The sequence below is a fragment of the Chiloscyllium plagiosum genome, unplaced genomic scaffold, assembly GCF_037043375.1.
Source record: "Chiloscyllium plagiosum isolate Xiang-an unplaced genomic scaffold, Cpla_swu_hap1 HiC_scaffold_8, whole genome shotgun sequence".
Lineage (NCBI taxonomy): Eukaryota > Metazoa > Chordata > Chondrichthyes > Orectolobiformes > Hemiscylliidae > Chiloscyllium > Chiloscyllium plagiosum.
Window position 1 is genome coordinate 33,659,587 of NW_028270146.1, and position 19,826 is coordinate 33,679,412.

Here is a 19,826-nt window from a genome sequence, read left to right on the forward strand (position 1 = left end):
GCGGTTGGTTCACGTGTGAAATGAACTTCTTGAGGAAATGGTGGATGAGGGTACAATTATGCTGTTTAAAAGACAATTGGTTGGATACATGAACAGAAAAGGTTCTGAGGGATATGGGCCAGGAGTAGGCAGGTGGAACTAGTTTAGTTTGGAATTATGTTCGGCATGGACTGGTTGGATCAAAGGGTCTGTTTCCGTACTGTATGACAGTATGATTCTATTCGATTATTCTTGTGCTGATGAGAATCTTTTTCAAGTTTGATTACTTCATAGAATCACTTGCTCAAAAGAGCACCCCAAATCTGAACTTTACATTAGTAAAGTCAAGAGCAAGGATTGGCATTATTTGAATTCATTGTTAACGTCATCCATTTCTGTAAATTACTTCAGAGTGTCTTATATGAGTGACCCAGCGCTCTCACGTCATCTAGCTTGACAAAGGTGGGATGACTGCCAACTGTGGATTTGTATCTTAATGTTAAGCAATGATTCACAAGAAATGACAAAGAGGAAAGATGTGAACTGCAGAAAATTCACTTATGAATAGAATGTGACGCACGAAGGAAACGTGAGAGGTATTGATCTTCCTCAAAAGGAAGTCAAGTAATAAGCATTAGGATGGAAGCAGAATCAGTTTGAATTACTTTAAATGTTATTTGAAAGATTGGCTGGCTTGATTTCCCTTCCTGGGGGCTGTCACAGCTGGTTTTTAGTTGCTGAGAAGAGTTTGCTGATTCTAATCAGTTTTCTTTTCCTTGTTAACTCCAGACGTAATGTAGCCATCGACCTTTGCATCCTGCAGAGTGCCAGTTGACCATGTAGCAAGAACACTCAGTCATGTGCATAAAAATCCAGACTGTTTTAATAAGGTTTTAAAATCAAAAAAGAACTGATGTTTGCTGTTTCACTTTGCAGTTAAACAGATTATGTGGCTCTGGTTCTGGCTGTATGTTTTCCCCATGTACAGTGTCTAGATAACTGCTTTGGGCTGTGCAGATTTCCTGGACTGTGTTTGACAGGGTAACCCACTTGAACGTACATGACTAGTCAATAATGTGTTAGTTCTGGGAAACTGGGTGTTAGATAGCAGGTGAAAGGTTCACCAACATAGAACCATAGGTAAATATTGAACAGAGTGAAGCCATTTGGCCCAATATGCCACTGCTGGCTCATTAAGAGTTATACATTCACCTCCCTGCTAAGTCCAGCACATTTTCTCTTCTTTCAGCACTTGTTGAATGCTTTCCTTTCGAGTTATTATTGAATCCGCATTCGCCACCCTCTTTCAGGCAGTGCTTTTCAAAATTAGGCACCCTTTAATAATCTGCTTATGAACAAAAGGTTTAATTGTGTGGGATGTGTGGAAAGGTGTTAAATTTATTGAACTTTGTTTACAAATCGTCAATCGTGTAGATTAATTTAAAAATAAATTTCTTGCTTCAAGGGTGAGCTTGTGTGACTGTGCTGTAGAATAAAAAAAAACTAGAAAATCTTTAATGTAATAATCTCCATGAATAATCCTGTCCTATGGAGGAGGCACTTTTAACATCCAATAATAATCCTATTTCAGCAATTTGTTTCAACCAAGATGTACTTTTCGTGGAGTGGGTTTCAGTTGGGCTAAGCCCGTCACCAGATTGGCACACATGCCACTCCTCGCAGTGACTGAAGTTGTGTTTGTACCATAAGTGGTCTAGTTTTAGAGACAGCGTTGCTGGTTCCTTTTATTGCTCCCCCATAACCATGTGTTGTTTTGTGCCTTATTTAGAATGCATCCGAGCATGTGAATATAGCCTGAACTGCGAACCGATTAACCCTTGAGTTGTTCTGCTTTGTTCTGAAATCTCTCCTTCCTTTTGGGGTCCAAATTGAGTCCAGTGCCACTCTAGGAGCAGTTAGGTAATTGAAATACAAATTGATCTTCAGTAACTAGGCAAGGCAGTTAAACACCTTAGCAGGGAATGGTTTCGTTTATCAGCCTTAATGCTGCAAGCTGCTGAACCAGGCTTCAGGCAGTGAATTTATTCAGTGAGTAGCTGGAAGACCCTATGCTCCACTTTCTAACCTTATTTATTCCTTCACGGGAAAGGGGAGTCACTGGCTAGACCAGCATTTATTGCCCATCCTTAGTTGTCAGAGGGCAATTAAGAGACAACCACATTGCTGTGGGTCTGGAGTCACATATAGGCCAGAGGAGGTGAGGACGGCACTTTCCTTCCCAAAAGGGCATTAGTGAACCAGCTGGGTTTTCTTTTTCAACAATTTATGCCATTTCATAGACATCATTAGATTCCTAATTCCAGATCTTTATTGAATTCAAATTCCACCATTTGCCATGGCAGTATTTGAACCCTGGACCCCAGATTATTACCAGGGTTTTGAGATTAATAGCCTAGTGAAAGTACCACAAGGCCATCACCTCCACATCTGCCCTTAGCTGAGAGTAGGAGTATATTGTTTGACGTCAGTGCCTCTTGGTTAGGGAGAGTTATCTTGATTCCAAGGCTCATTTTGATGTTAAGTTTTAGAATCTGCTACCATTGTTCAATTCATGGTATCTTGAATATCAGAAGAGACTGAAGAGTGTCGGACGAATCGAAGCAGATATCAGTCGGAGGGGAGAGACCCAAACTTGCCAATAAAAATGAATTGATTCTTGGACTAGGCCTGATTTTAGAATGTAAAGCTGGAAGGTCTTCATGCGAACATGCACTGATGTGGAGCAGTGCTCAAGGTGTTTATGGATGGCGTTCTGCAACAGCCTGAACATCAGATTGATCTGGAATCTAGTTTTGATAATCTTTGGGGGGGGGTGACCAGATGGCTCCTTGAGGTAGAACATTGTCCTTTCACCCTTCAGACATAAAGTATATCTTAGACCATTGACCTGAATGTTTAAAAGATTAAGAAATTACTTTGTGTGGATAAAACTAATTCCACCCAAACTTAAATCTGCAACAAAATGTTGGCTATGTGGATTGACCTCTCTCAGGACGGATGCTGCACAGTATATAGGAGTGCACACTGATGCAGTAGGAAATGCTTTCTGAAATTGGGTCCGGCCCAATGATATAATATATAACAGGTCTGGTCTATAATATATGCAGATCTAGTATGATCGCATCACATCTTGATTGACAGAACAGAAGGATCTTGAAGTGCATGTCTACAGATCTCTGAAAGGGTAGCAGTGTAGATAGATAAGGTGGGTTAGAAAGCAGACAGAATACTTTTCCTTTATCAGCCGACGCAGCAAGATAGGTCAAAAGAGTGCTGAATAAAATGTACAACAGTTTGGGCATTATTAATAGAGGCAATGATTACAAAAGCAAGATAGTTATATTAAATTTGTATAAGACATGGTTTGCCCTGAACTGAAGTATTCTGTCCACTTCTGGATTGCACACTTTAGCTAGGAAGTGAAGGGGCACAGAAAACCTTTTGGAGAATGGTTTTAGTGATGAGGAACTTCACTTAAGATAGATTGGAGAAGATTCTGAGAGTTCAGAGGTGTTTGAAATAAGGAGGCGGTCTGAACAGAGTAGATTGGCAAGAAACTGTTCCTGAATGTGGAAGTACTAACAACAAGAGGGAGTAGATTTAAGGTAACTAGCAAAAGAGGCAATGGAAAACTGATCAACTTTACCTTGCAGAAAGTGGTTAGAATTTGGGACTCTCTGCTTGAACTTATGATGGAGGTAGGTTCAATTGAAACTTTAAAGAGGGAATTGGTTATTATCTGTGCAGGGCTATGGGAGAGGGAACAGGTGAGTGGCACTGGGTGAATTTTTCCTTTGGTGAGCAAGCACAGACATTATGGACCAAATGGCTTCTTCCTGTGCTGTAGATTTTAATGAAAAGAATGAGCAGAGGCTCTTGTGGGTCATCAACACAATTGGGTTTAATGGTTGAATGCTGTTGACTTGATGTTAGTTGTAGCTATATTTTTCAAGAAGAGAAAGCTCGAAAAATTTCTTTCTCAAACAAAAACAGAAATTTCTGGAAAAGCTCAGCAGGTCTGGCAGCATCTGTGAAGAGAAATCAGAGTTAATGTTTCTGGTCCTGTGACCCTTCTTCCCGAAACAGACCCGAAACATTAACTCTGATTTCTCTCCACAGATGCTGCCAGACCTGCTGAGCTTTTCCAGTGATTTCTGTTTTTGTTTCTGATTTACAGCATCTGCAGTTCTTATTTTCTGTTTATTGGAAGGGAGATGGAATGAATTCTTTGTCATCCATTTAAGTAATTTGTAGACGTGATAGATTGACACAATGTCTCCTCATCCAGAGGATCGATGTTGAATATTCTTCACTCCCAGGAATATTCAGGAGCTCTGTTGCTTGCAGGTCTTCAACTGAGTGCCTGCATAAAATCTAACTACAAGCAGTACTGGATTCTTCAGTTCGTAAGCTTTTGGATATCAAATTGGCTTGAAGGTACAAGACAGAAGGTGTTGGTCAGTTGCTTTTCAGACTGGAGGCCTGTGACCAGCGGTGTGCCAAAGGGTTCGGTGCTGGGTCCACTGCTTTCTGTCATTCATACCAATGATTTGGATGTGATTATAGGAGGTACGGTGAGTAAGTTTGCAGATGACACCAAAATTCTTGATGTATTGGACAGCAATGAAGGTTACCTCAGAGTACAATGGGATCATGATCAGATAGGCAAATAGATTGAGGAGTGGCAGATAGAGTTTAATTTAGATAAATGTGAGGTGTTGCACTTCAGGAAGACCAATCAGGCAGGACTTTTACAGTTAATGGTAAGGTCCTGGGGAGTGTTGCTGAACAAAGAGACCTTGGAGTGCAGGTTCATAGTTTCTTGAAAATGGAGTCTCAGATAGACAGGGTCATGAAGAAGGCATTTGGTATACTTGCCTTTTATTGGTCAGTGCATTGAGTATAGGAGTTGGGATGTCATGTTGTGTCTGAACAACATTGGCTAGGTCAATTTTGGAATGCTTTGTGCAGTTCTGGCCTCCCTGCTATGGGAAGGATGTTCTGGAACTTAAATGGGTTCAGAAAAGACTTACAAGCATGTTGCCAGGTTTGGGCTATAGGAAGAGGCTCAATATGTTGGATCTATATTTTCCCTAGTGTGAAGGAGTCTGAGGGATGACCATATTGAGGTATATAAAATCATGAAGGGCATGGCAAGAGTGAACAGCTAAGGTCTTTTCCCAGGATAGTGGAGGCCAAAACTAGAGGCCATAGATTTAAGGTGAAAGTGGAAAGATTTAAAAGGGATCTAAGTGGCAACCTTTTCACGCAGAGGTAGTGCATGTATGGAATGAGCTGCCAGAGGAAGTAGTGGTGGCTGGTACAATTACAACATTTAAAAGGCATCTGGATAGGTGTATGAGCAGGTAGGGTTTAGAGGGATTTGGGCCAAGTGCTGGCAGATGGGACTAGGTTAGGTTAGGATATCAGGATGGCATGGACGAGTTGGACTGAAGCATCTATTTCCGTGCTGCATATCTCTTTGATACTAAGAATTGATGCAGATGTTTGAAATCCCTCTTCAACTTCAACTTCATGCTTCTCTATATTGTCAGTCAATGCATGAAAGTAGCTTCTTAATACAAATGTGTTCCTGCTCTTCCAGTGCACCTGTAAAGGTGTCTCAGATTTGTTTATGAAATCTGAAACCCTACAATATACACCCATCACAACAATGCACAGTGACTAATATGAGATCAATGAAAGAGCCAGCTCACTTTGCGAATTGTCCCTAGCAGATTATCATCTCAAATAAGAAGAGGGACCACTGTCCCTTCACAACCTAGTGGCCTTCCACAGAGGCTTTAAGATCTGATCTATTAAATAAACACAATTTTTAAGTTTCTTATTTCACGTTTTCATATAAAATTTGTTGCATGGAAACAGGCCATTCAGCCCAATGAGCTTGTATTCTCCCCATTTACAGTCTTTGTGTTCTGAATTGAAATATCTGCTCTGATTGAATAGTGTTTGTTCTAGTCACACCTTCACATTTTTCAGATGTGATAAAATGAACTGTAAAGTCCCCGGCAACGTTTTTAACCGCAAAGACACGTGTTACAAACCGATATAGTTTTCTAAGTGGTTTCCTCTTGTGAAATAGGGACATTAATGGGGTTTTCCAGCATGTCAGTTGTGAACTAATGATTCTTCTGCTGTTCTCCAGTTTTAAATTGGAGCAACTTCAGAAGATATCCATGGCGTCTGCTTGAACAGGAACTCTGCATCTGGGTCATAAAGTGTTCATTGAAAGCCCCTGAACGTCATCATCATCATCTCAAACTTGAACGCTGGCGATGCGGTCTAATAATTTTAATTATTGTTCGCATTTTCTGTCACAGGAGAAAAAGCCCAGTGTAATGATCCCTGTTTTCCTGTCACAATCAGATAAGCAGGCTGCACTGTTCCACAGCCAATGGGAAAGATTGTACCTCGACATTAAAAGAACTTTTGTCTCGGCCTGAATATAGAAGCTGCTTCATTGGTGCTGCTGCTGAAGTGGATTGCTGTATCTATTCATCAGAATGTGGAAAGGAGCTGACATTAACCATTGCCTATCTGAAAGGAAGAACAATGTGCAACATTTTAGAAATTTTTTTTGGAATAGTGCATTTAACTTTTCTGTTTGTGGGGTCAATGGCATTCAATTAAATAACAATCGGCAGGACGCCCATCAAATTGCTGGGGTGTGAATACACTGACCACAGGTCAGTCTGCAATGAAAGCAACAATGGAAATCAAAATTTAGAGAACTGTCATATCTAAAGCTCACATACATTGTTTATTTTTTTTTTCTCTTGAGGTACTATCCACCATTTGATCAGGGTCTTTGTGGTTTCCCATTGCCCAGTGATGGAATATGCAGGTTGCTCTGCTATAATGTGACAGTTCTGTTCATCTGCGACCTTGCTCTATAGAAAATTGTGCAATAGAAAATCGCTATAGAAGATTGTGCTATAGAAGGTCACTAATCGAAAATCACCATAACTGTTCAGTAGAAAGTTAGTGTTATCCAAATAACATGCACAAGTCATCAATTGCATTATAGCCAATTTGCGCTGATGAAATGTACATTATAGTAGAACTACCTGTGGTCAGTTTTATTCACATGCCAACAATCTGGTGGAGTTCCTGCTGATTGGCATTCAATTAAATACGATCGACCCCCATTTCCCACCAGACTCCTGACTCCTGAGTTACTTGCTCCCCATTCAAGCTGATGTTCTAAATCAATCCCTGCCCTTCAACATTAAACTCCATCCCCCACCCTCCTCATAAACAAAACCGCCTTCATCAGTTTGGCCTCTATGAATATCCCTGACACCTTTCTCTTCCAAGGCTGTTTGCTCATAAATCTTGTGCCCACTCTTTTGAAATATATTCCTGTTAAAGCTGCTAAATAAATGTATCAGCCTTGGGAAGTAGTAAGTGCCCTTGAACTTGCTCCAATGTGTTCATTAGTCTTTGTTATGAACCTAGACCCAGCAAAATCATCATGAGCATGCAATATAATAATTTATGTTCACTGTTTTTACTCACCTGCTGACTTCTGAAGGCAGTTAAACTGTATTTCCTGCAATTTACATTCTTCTTATAAACAGTTCACTGTTAAGTTGGATGATAACCTTGCATTAAGTAGAATACCACAGCCTTTGCTGAATAAAGCCACCGAACTGTATCACAGGGCGTTCACACAGATTGACAGTGAGCTTTTTTCTTTCATGATCGTACAGTGATGTTGTCACAGCTGACTCTGCCTGGACAACAGTGAGCCCATTGTCTGTGCAGTATTAATCCTGCGGAAGGTTCATGAGCTGCTGTTGCTGCTCAAAGGCTGCTTTAAGTTTTCCTCATTGTTTGCTTGTATGAAACTCTATTAAGTGTTTTAATCTCATTTTGTAAAGGTGAGGGACAAATTGAATTTGTTGGACAGTAGGGCACCTGATTTTGAGACCCTGTGATCAGCAAGGTGGAAAATTCAGGCTTGTTTATCTTGGATCTGCAGGATGACCGGGAAGTGGAAAACCAGACGCTGCTCGCTTGTTTAAGGATGTGCATAGAAAGGGAAGAAGGTTTGCCCTTTGTCTCTGGGATTGCAACAAATGAACCATCACTAAGCTGCCAGCATATAAGTTGCTCACTGTTTCTCCATGGCCCAGTCGTGAAGTGAATCTGGTTTTAAGAAATGTGATTTTGAGCCTGACAAATTAAAATCCATTTTGTTATAGCCACATTTTTATTATTATCCTATTAATTCAGCTGTAATGCCATGTTTTCCTGTTGGGTATGAAGGATAGTTCCCAGTCCCTTGCCTTTGAACGTTTTCTATCTAAACAGGATGAGTGGGTGCCATTAACTGGCAGATAGGTGAAAGGTCAGGTGGTTAAAGGTGACAATTCAATCAGCGAGAACTTGAAGAGTCAGCCAGAATCAGATGGTAACCTCTTTAAGACTGAGTCACAATGTTCTGGGTTCATGTCCCAGGATATTTTGTCTGTGACTGGATCTGTATACACTGTGCCAGAGGAGTAGTACATTTAGTCCCTGAAGCCTATGTTTCCAATGAATGAGATCTTTGACTTAACTCCATCTTCCTTTCTTTGACCCATAAAGGGAAGGTGATGCTCTTTCTTTCTTTCTGTCTCTGTTTGTCTCTATCTGTCTCTGCCTGCCTGTCTCTCTCTCTCTCTTCATGAAAAAAAAGCCTGTTTGATTTCTCTCACCAATTGCTGTAAATGGTAGTTTTTGACATGTAGCTAATAGCTTTTATAATTTGTGGACCAGTTGCTCTGTGCGTTCTGCAATGAAAGTGAAGGATATTGAGAATGGACATCAATAAATAGGTAATGAACGGTCTTGACACCAAAAATATCTGTGTGTGTGTGTGTCAGGGCAGGGGGGACTTTTAGCTTGAATTTATTTATTTGCTATAAACAGTTGTTCTTGTCAACTGGTCCATGCTTTCTGTGAATTTGGGTCTAAAGGGTAAATTGGTGAATTTTGCATACTTGATAAAAGTATGATAGGATTAGAGTTAGGGTTTTGAAGAGTGTGTGAATAGTGGAACTAGATTTCCAGTGCATACTACAGTTAGGGTGACAGTGTCTTAAACATCTTGACTGTGCAGCCTGTAGACCCTGCTTGACCTCTTGCATTAACAGATGAAGTGGGTAAAACGTGCATTTCTGAGGTGACAAATTGAGTCTGACTCCCAGTGTGAGTATAGTTTTTCTAAGCAGAACATGTTAAGCACAAAGTATAGGCCTAAGCCCCAATTGTTTGTTTACTCGTCTTGCACGTGGAGTGGACTTTTATCTAAAATGCTTTTGGTTAAACTAAATATCAAGCTCCAAGTTAAAATTTACAATTGAATTTGCATCAGTTACCATTTATGGAAGATTGTTCCAGCCTGAACAACTTTATTTGTGATGCTCTGATGGTCTTGTGATTGATGTTATGGCCTCGGTTATGTTACTTAAGGATTTATTAATGAGCTCAAATGGAGTACGCTACTTATGGTTTTCTGGTTGCTTGTGTTTTCTCACAAGCCTTGCTGACTCTTAAAAGCTGAATGTTCCTTTATGTTGATAGCAGTGAAGAACAATTCCTGCCAATGCAGCATCTTCACAGGTTTCACAATCTTCTTTAAGATCTTCAAAGTCCTTGAAAATTCCAGACCATCACATTGCTAACTGAACTCTAGCTCTGTACCTGGTTATCCCCAAATATCCCCAGTCTATCCTGCCCAGGACATCTTCCTGAAGTGAAGCTGCAGTCACTTGTCTTCTCTAATATACCTGCAAGTTGTCTACAATTGTAAAATGCAATTGGTGCTCGAAACACAAGTTTAATTTTATTCTTCCAGTGTTCATTTGCCTATCTGGTTGCACCTCCACCCAGGACTGTTCTGCAGACTATTAACACACACAAAATATTCTGTGAATGTCTTGGAGCTACTAATGCAGTTTCAGAGAGTTTTGAACACACACCCCTCTGCATTTCTCTTACCAGGTTTGAAATGCTTTTGCCACTGACTGTCGATTCTGCCTTTTTGAATCTTAGCATGGGATTCCCTTCTGTGGGGCTTGTGAATATTCAGCTCTTCCTACTGATGCCTGCATGTAGGAGCTAGCTAAATGGAAGCTGCACAGTTTGCTGCTGTGTTGTATGAGCATTCAGTACTGTTGGCTGTCATGTTGCATGTGCTCTTTGTGCAATTGTTCACTATAAAGTTGATTTGCTGTCACCATTTTCTATCAAGGCAGGGATTTAGGGGACCTGCTTGGTCTAAAGTGATAGAGGAAAGTTGGTTGATGGTCTAACAAGAAGAGGCTCTTGTCTTATAGGTGTTGTTGTTTATTACATGGGAGTAGTTCTGTACAAGTTACACTGACGTGATAGGGGTTCTTGTCTCTCAGTGGTAGTGTCAACAGGCCAGAAGTTCAGTGTTCAAGTTCCGTAAGATCTCTGAACAGGTTGATTAAAATGGCAGTGCTGATGTAATAGACACTGTTGCAGAGACTCTGAGAAAGACCTCAAATGGTCACACTGGCTGCTTCAAGATCCTAGGCTGTTCCATGTCTGCCCATATGACCTGACCGTAGTTGATGTTTGATGCACTGCTCAGCATTAAGCCTTTTAGGTCATAAACCCTGTTGTCTAAGGGGGTAACAGGATATTCTCTTTTGTATCATGCACATGTCATTGCTTTGCTGAAGTAGTATTTCATATTAATGAATGTGACATTTTTCTTGCACAACAGAACAGTTGTTTAATATGCATCTCTAACTGATGCTCCTACCTCACATCACAATACAAGTAAAATAGGCAGTTCAGTTTTCTGATTCCAAGACAGCGAGTTTCATATGTCAAAATCATGGCCTTAGTTTATTATATTTTTAAAAACTGTGTTTTGAGTCAGACCAGAACTGTTAACAAGCTCACTATCTGTTATTTGGCCTAACTGTGTTGTAATCAGGCAGTTTGAATTTTCTTTGTCTTCCAGCCTTGGTTTTGACTGTAGCTATTGGTCCACAATTGATAAGGGACTTTTTAGTATTGTCTGAACAAAGCCTTGTTCTGAACACTTAGTTCCTGCCTGGCTGTATCTTTGTCTCACCACTCCCCTTCCCTCCCCTCCCCTGGGGAAGTTGCTCACTGTTGTCTGTGTTTGGAGATCAAAATAGGTTTAAAGCTAAGAAGAGAAACACTCTGTCCAAAAACACACACATTCAGGCAAGTTTCAAAGGAACTTTGAGCAATCTGATAACAAACCTTTGAAGATGTCCTGAATGTACCTCTGTGCGCCACCAATTGACACCTTGTGAAACTGCATTCCATTCCTCAACATCTTGTTTCACTCCTATTAGTCATTCAGCATGGAAACAGACTCGTCCATACTGACCAAGTTTCCCCAAACTAAACTAGCCTCATTAGCCCGCATTTAGCCCATATCCTTCGAAAGATTCCCTATTCATGTGCCAGACCACTTGTCTTTTAAACCCACTTCTATTGTGTGCTCCTCAGGCAGCCAGGTTGCCATAACAAACCTGACTCTTCAATTTACAATTTAATTTACAATTTAACTTCTTTTATTAAGTTTACCCCAGTTAATAATCACCAAAGCTCAGATATAATTGCTGTTTTGAAATAAAATCAGACACCTGTCTCCCTCAGCTGAAAGTCCAGCATTCTGAAGATCAGCAATGCAACCAATCGCCCTCATTTTTTTTTTAAGCATAATTTTGATTGTTTAGAATTGTCAGACAGTACTATAACCTGTTACTGGCTTTACTCTGCCAGAAACCTACTTTGGAGTTGCAAGGCAGTTTGCCCAGTTTATCTTTCACATATTGGTGAGATTTGACATGTCTCAGTCAGGCTGCTGAAAAGAATGTTGCACAGCAACAAGACATTCCAACCCTATGAGAAAAACACAGAGCCAGCCGTTCCCTGCGTTAGTCCCACCTCCATTGACTGATCTGAGAGTCCTATCGGAGGTCATTGTAAACGTTTGGTTGGAAGGAAACACGAGCAGTTGGAAAACACTGTTTCCTTTCCAATTCTAGTTATCTTCTGTTCTTTTGGAAAAACACCATTATTGGAGTGCGACCCTGCAGCATTGACTGTGTTCTGATACTTTGCTGAAATGGTTGTACTTAATGTGAGAGCATACATTTGGGAGTATTGAGAAGCAGTCTTCTGTGAGAAACATCCCAACCAAGCCTCTTTTTCAAAACTGATGTCTGTAAGAGCCCACCTTAAGGCAGTGCTCCTGAGATAGCAGACAGAAGTTTGGGGAAGCAAGATGGCTCAGTGGTTAGCACTACTGCCTCACAGTGTCAGGAACCCGGGTTCAATTCTGCACTCAGGTGACTTCCCCTGTGGAGTTTACACATTCTCCCTGTGCCTGCATTGGTTTCCTTTCCAGTCCAAAGATGTGCAGGTTAGGTGGATTGGCCGTGCTAAATTGCCCTGTAGTGTTTAGGGATGTGCAGTTTAGGTGGATGAGCCATGGGAAATGTAGCATTACAGGCAAAGAATGGAGTGGTGGGCAGGTCTGGGTGGGATGCTCTTCAGTGGGTCAGTGTGGACTTGAAGAGCCAAGTGGCCGGTTTCCACACTGTAGGCATTCTATGAAGTACAAGCCCTAGTAATTAAAGTCATAGAGTGATACAGCTTGGAAACAGACCCTTCGGTCCAGCCAGTCCATGACCCCCCAGCTTATTATTCAGTAGGTTTTGCCACATGTACAGAGATCTACTCGGATCCTGCCTTAAGTACATTGAGTACATTTAAGTACATTAAAACAGGATTGTTTCTTGTAAAAATGTGGAAAGTACAGTTTACAATAGGAATTGCAAAGACTAGGGAGACCATAAACAGCACCAAGTTGACCTAACAATTAATGGTGATAAACACTAATTTAAATTGGACTCTGTCGAATGAGATTAGCCCATTGCAGTTGGTCCAAGCCCATTGGGATCTGTGTGCTCCTAACTGATTTTGTTAAAAAAAAAAAACAACTGCTCTTTTGTATAAGTGTGGACTGATTCAGAAAATCTTGGCATTTCTGCTTCCCCTGCCAGGACCCATCAGTCGGTTGGTGTTTATTCTGAATTCACTTTATGTGGAATTAATCTTTGTTGAAATGGATGCAGTCACACCAAATACACAGAATTTTATTGTTCTAAAGTGCACTTTCCATTTTAACCAAGGGAATATATACACAAGTCGTTTGTATTGTAAGGAGATTAACCATCACTTCGCTTCTTTTGACACTGTGTGACACAGCGCTCCACTTGAAGTTTCAATATTTCACTTATTGAGGAGCTTGAAATGTGGCCAATGGAACAGGTCAAGACTGAAATATGAAATATGGGTTGCAGCTGTCATGTTTTCATACAATTTCTGCCTATTCACTTAAGTGCACAATATCAATACATATGGACTTCTGAATAGCCTACATTTGCAACATATTGGAATTATTTGTGTACTTAAATATTCATAATTATGCCATCCTTTTATTATTTTATTTTGACTGCCTATAAGTATGTTGTGAATTATGCTGTGAATTATGCTTGCTGTTTTATTTGTATTGCAATCACAGTACAGGATCTGTTGCCATAATGATTTTTTCCAGAAACCAATTATCACTCCAAGTTTCATTTGCAGGCTGAAAGCATCCAGCTTAAAACCACCGCCATCTCTCCAGATGTGTCTCCTGCTCAGATTCACTAAGATTTATTATTTATACATCTTATGCTGATTTGTGGTTAGCAGTAATTAATTAAATTGTGGCTTAGTTTCTGTGTGAACTGTGCAAAGTCTGAAAAGTGCAAGTTATAGAGGTTCTTGTCCAATGGAATCTCTTGTGAAGTAGTTGATAAATAATTTGTGTGTATTTATATGGGCAGAGAGAGAGGAAAAGTAAAAACAAAAATTGACTCTTCAACAGCAATTATGATCTGGAGAAATGAGAATTTACACTTGGAGAAACACATCTCTAGCCTGTTTAGTGGATGTTGCATGGATATTTTTCCTACTGTTGCATGTTTTTCTATGTCCGATTTCTTGATGAGATACTTATGTAGCAAAACCCTTGAAGCAGCTGAACAATTCGAACAGCAACGTCCTGATTTTCAGGTATAATAATGTACATATCGATTCTGCAAGTAGCTGTCTGATCAATCTTTTTAATTACAGTGAGCACTCTACCTGATCTTCGGCCTCCAGAATTAGATTTTCCCCTTTTGTTCCTGATTGGGGTCTATCCTTAAAGTTTTGTTTATTGGTAAAAGGCTCAAATACCTTCAGATTCCCTTTTCATATTCCGTCTTTGCCTTTTCATACTTAGTTTTAATTTCTTTAGCATGAGAATTGCAAACAACTTCTGATTTTTAAGAGTAGATCTGTTCAGTATTCTATCCATCTCATATATGATCCTTTGCTGTGTATCGTCTTTTTCTGCGTAGTTAATTTGGAACAAATTCTTGTGTGCCTCAGTGGAACTTTGGTCTTGGTATTTTAGCCTTTGAAAGTTCTTATCCTTTTCTATTTCATATTGATTTTGATTATGTTTTGAGCTGGATTTACCAGTTGTTCTTTTACTCAATAAACCAACACGACCCATTTCATTTCTCACAGCAACGTTAAGCAATGCTTCCTTCCTCAGAACAGAAGCAGACTGATGCAGAAAATAGTCTTGTTTGTAAAACAAATAGGAATTCCCAATTTATCCTTTTATTTCTTTCTAGTCCATTTTACAGTTCAAATAACCTAGTGTTAGCCCTATCTCTCAAAATTGTATTCAATAATTTCCCTGTGTCTCATTCTAATTGATCCATAATGGGGAAGTGGTCTCATTTTCTGTCTCTCCCAGAAACAGCCAATCTTTGCTCAATTGAATCAAAATAAAAGAAAGTCTATTGGTGTAACGACCACATTTAAAGGTTATGGGGAAGCAATGGCCTAATTATCCAATGATCCAGGTAATGTTTTGGGGAACGGAGTTCACTTCCTGCTATGGCAGATGGTGGACTTTGAATTGAGTTTTTAAAAAAATCTGAAATAGAGTTTAATGATAACTATTAAACTTTTGCCAATTGTGGGGATAATAAAAACCCATATGGTTCACGCAGGCCCTTCAGGGAAGGAACTGAAAATGGAGAATTGACGTAAATGGGTCCGTTTCCAGGTTCACAATACACTAGTGGGATTAGTTCTGGGACTTCAACTGTTTGCAATTTTGTATAAGTGACTAAGATGAGGGGATGAAAATGCTGTTGAGACTTTCTTTTCAACCAATATTTGTGTCATCAGCAAGTGTGAAGAGAGGCTACAAAAAGATAAGGTAAAATAACTTCGGACAGTGCTCACTGGACTTGAAATGTTAACTTTGCTTTTCTCTCCACAGATGTTACTGATCCTGTAGGGTCATGGTCAGTCTTCTAAAACAGAGGTGGTGAAATCTTGAGTCTTTGGAACTCATCCTGAAAAATGTGACAGAAGCAGTGTCCTTAAATATTTATTTATAAGGCATAGGTAGATTCTTGAGAAAGGGGTTTGTAAAGTATTGGGGGTAGGTAGAAGTGTAGATTTAAGGCAACCATCAGATAGGCCATTAATTTATTGAATTTCATAGCAAGCTCAAGGGGCTGATTGGCCAAATAATTTTATCAGATTGACCACTGAAGCGCATCAGAGCACCACCACAATTGTTAAAAGTATCTGAATTTTCATCAGGTTGATCAATTGCAAATTTGCAACTTTCTGAATATGCTCTTCTGCACATCAGAGTGATATTATTGCTGATGCACAAAGAGTATGTTGAAGGTACACAGAGGACCAATGACCATGTAGTCTCCTTTGTCACAATATAAATAGATAATGTGACATCTTGCCTTGGATTTTCTCTTCAAAGAGCCAAAACTGTTTGATGAAACTGGGTGCAAGATTTTGCTGAAAGGTTTGCTCAAAACTGGGCCCTCTCTCCTACAAGCATTTTCTGATAAAACTATGCAATCTTCTTTTACAGATGAGAGAATTTGTTCCCCTCCCTTTATGGAGCTCAGCAGTCAGTGTGGGGAGGACACTTTGGCAGAGATTACGAAGCACAAGCTGACATTCCCATTCAGTAAGTGTTCAGAAACTAAAGCAAAACACAAGAAGCAGCTGCTGGCTTACTGTGCAACTTCCTTACAAATCAGTTCAAACATTTTTTAACAATCTTGAAGTGGACTGGTGATTGTCATGAACTTCTTCTGTCAGCTTCTACATAAGGCATACATAAATTGTTATTTTGTTCTGGAAGCAAGGAGACTTGCCAAGCTGCCCACCTTTCTCCTGTCCCACCATCACATGGCAATGTTAGAAATCATTCCTTCTAAAATAATACTTTTGAAAAATTGCTGAATATTTTGCCATTATTCCTACTGACATCTCTTGGTGCCCAGTCAATTACATGGATAATCTACTTTTAATCTATAAACATTTTAAAAAGGAATTATGAGGTATTTTTGTGGCACAGTCATAGTGTTCCTACCTCTAATCCAAGAGATCCAGATTCAACTCCCATTTGTTCAAGAGGTGCACAATAACATTTCTGAACCAGTTGATTAGTAAGTATCCTGAAAGCATAAAATGAGGTTAACCTGTGAGCGCTTGTGAAATAACTCCAGGAAGGCTGGTATCCTGTTACCTAAGTCACACGAGCATTGTACACGACACTGACCCAGCTAGCTCAAAGTTGGCTCTGAGACCAAACAGAATCTCTGACACTCATATACATAGAACATTACAGCACAGTACAGGCCCTTCAGCCCTCTATGTTGCACCGACCTGTGAAATTAATCTGATGCCCATCTAACCTATACCATTCCATTGTTATCCATATGTATGTCCAATACCCATTTAAATGCCCTTAACGTCAATGAGTCTACTACTGTTGCAAGCAGGCCATTCCACACCTTTACTACTGAGTAAAGAAACTACCCCTAATATCTGTCCTAAATCTATAACCTCCCAATTTAAAACTATGTCCCCTCGTATTAGCCTTCACTATCCGAGGAAAAAGGCTTTCACCATCCACCCTAACCCTCTGATTATCTTATGTCTTAAGTCACCTCTCAACCTTCTTTCGAACAAAACAGCTTTCCATGTAAGACCTTCCTTCCGTACCAGGCAACATCCTAGTAAATCTCTTCTGAACCCTTTCCAAAGCTTCCACATGCTTCCTATAATGTGGTGACCAGAACTGCACACAGTACTCCAGGTGTGGCGAGCCCAGTGTCTTGTCCAGCTGAAACATGGCCTTTTGGCTCTGAAACTCAATCCCCCTACCAATTGATGTCAACACTCCATATGCCTTCTTAACAACCCTATCAACCTGGGTGGCAACTTTCAGGGATTTATGCACCAGGACACAGATCTCTCTGTTCATCCACACTGCCAAGACTTTTACCATTAGCCAAGTACTCTGCATTCCTGTTACTTCTTCTGAAGTGAACTACCTCACACTTTTCCACATTAAACTCTATTTGCCACTTCTCAGCCCAGCTCTCATCTTACCTATGTCCCTCTGTAACCCACAACATCCTTCGGCACTATCCACAACTCTGCCTACCTTAGTGTCATCTGCAAATTTACTAACCCATCCTTGTATGTCCACATCCATATCATTTATAAAAATGACAAACAGCAGTGGCCCCAATGCAGATCCCTGCAGCACACCACTGGTAACTGAGCTCCAGAGTAAATAGTTCAACCACCACCCTCTGTCTTCTCTCAGCTAGCCAATTTCTGATCCAAACTCCTGTTTATATCTATCAGCCTCGGCTGCCTGATTGGACCAGATTAACAGGGAGCTCATGTTCTATGAGATCCACCTGGCTGACCTCATTTCAATCTCTACAACTTGATCCCAAAACCCCAGAATTGTTACGGTGAAGGAACCAATACAGATGATCGTGTCTGCACTGAATTTCATTTCTCCTTCCTGTCAATATTATGTTAATTGTACAGTTAAAGATTAACAGTTGAAGAGTGTTGATTGATTAAGTACTTTAAACAGTGTGGCGCTGGAAAAAGCACAGCAGGTCAGGCAGCATCCGAGGAGCAGGAGAGTTGACATTTCAGGCATAAGTCCTTCACATTCCTGCTTTTCGACTCTGAGTCTCCAGCATCTGCAATCCTCACTTTCTCCTCAGTATTTTGAACAGACCTAATGACAGGATACTGGGTTAGTATGTAGCAAGAAAACAAACATAGTGTACTTTATAAGTAAACAATCTATTCAAGGAAATAATTCAAATCTAGCTGTAAACTTACTTTTGTTTTATTTACTCTGAAAGTGCAGCAAAATTTGGTGTGTTCTCAATGCCCTCCACTGTACAAACCTGCTGACCTGTATTTTGGTGTTGCATATAGTCATTATGCCAAGGAGCCCTGGCCTTTGGTATGATCACAAAAGCTAAATTCCTCTGATACTTCATTCCTTTGAATAGTGCAATATTGTCTCACTCATGATCAGTATTATAAAAAGGCATTGGGAGCGTTTAGAGAATAGAAATACAGAATTGCGTGGGTATTCATTGAAGAGAGAATAAACAAACTATATTTTTTAAAAAAAAGGATTTGGAGGTGCTGGTGTTGGACTTGGGTGTACAAAATTTAAAAATCACCCAGTACTAAGTTATAGTCCAACAGGTTTAATTGGAAGCACTAGCTTTCGGAGCGCTGCTCTTTCGTCAGGTGTTTGTGGAGTAACATAAAATACCTCCACAATGACCTGATGAAGGAACAGCGCTCTGAAAGCTAATGCTTCCAGTTAAACGCGTTGGACTATAGCCTGGTGTTGTGTGAGTTTAACTTTTTTTAAAAAAAGGAGGCTGTGGGATAACTTTTTAAAATGTGTTTTAAAATTTGAGTGGTTTTGATAGAGCAGATACAGAGGAAATGCTTCCTCCTGTGGTGAAAAAAACATGATTAGAGACCCAATAACAAGAGTAAAGTTGGCATAGTCTTAGGGGACCACTGCTCCTTCATTAAAGAAAGACGATTGATGGGTGAGTTTATCCTTGAAGATCACCATATCTCAGGCAAGGGGAGAGGTTGAGAAGTTGTGACTTTCATGGTGATCTCAGCCAGTACAAGAATTGAAGCCATGGGGTTGGTGTCAGCCAGTATTACAAACTTGGTTAGAGACAAAAAAAACTGCAGATGCTGACATCCAAGGTAGACCAGCTGGAGGTTGGAAGAACACAGCAAGCCAGGCAGCATCAGGAGGCAGAGATATCAACATTTCAGGTGTAAGCCGCCTTCAATATCACAAAGTAGCAGTCCAGCCAAGTGAGCTAACTGCCTCCACTCTTCCTCCCCCTTTCCACCCACCAGCCCTTACAAGGTAGTCACCAAGAAATCCAGTTCAGAATTCAGGGGGGAAAAAAACCTACCTCACCTGAAAGAGTGGTGCGAATGTGGTGTATGATGGAAGTGAACACTGTAAATGCACTTCACGGGAAATTAGAAAAAACATAGATGGCCAAAGGGATAGAGAGTAATGGTTGAAGGTAAGATGAAAGGATTGCAAATAACAACCGTACCTGATTGGGCTGAATGGCCTGTTTCTCATACTTTTTTGGGTTATTTCTACAGTTTAAGTAATATGTGCTGGTTCTGTGTAGCCACATATTGTACAACTGAGATATTGTTGGCCAAACTATAATGGACCAAAGTTTTATGCTTTGATTTACACAATGGTCATTGTTTCTGCAATTAAAGCTACACTCATTTAAAAACCACTTCAGAGGATGAGGCATGGGGCAGTT

General features: G+C 40.2%; 1 protein-coding gene across 4 annotated transcripts in view; it reads left to right on the forward strand.

The window, feature by feature from the left end:
* The window catches only part of itpk1a (inositol-tetrakisphosphate 1-kinase a), a 232,664-nt gene that overhangs the window by 177,819 nt on the left and 35,019 nt on the right, over positions 1–19,826 (forward strand). For all 4 annotated transcript variants that reach the window (XM_087989685.1, XM_043697201.2, XM_043697200.2 and 1 more), the window contains one exon: positions 16,037–16,135. In XM_087989685.1, the coding sequence (XP_087845811.1) occupies positions 16,037–16,135 (99 nt within the window). The remainder of the gene's footprint in view (positions 1–16,036; positions 16,136–19,826) is intronic.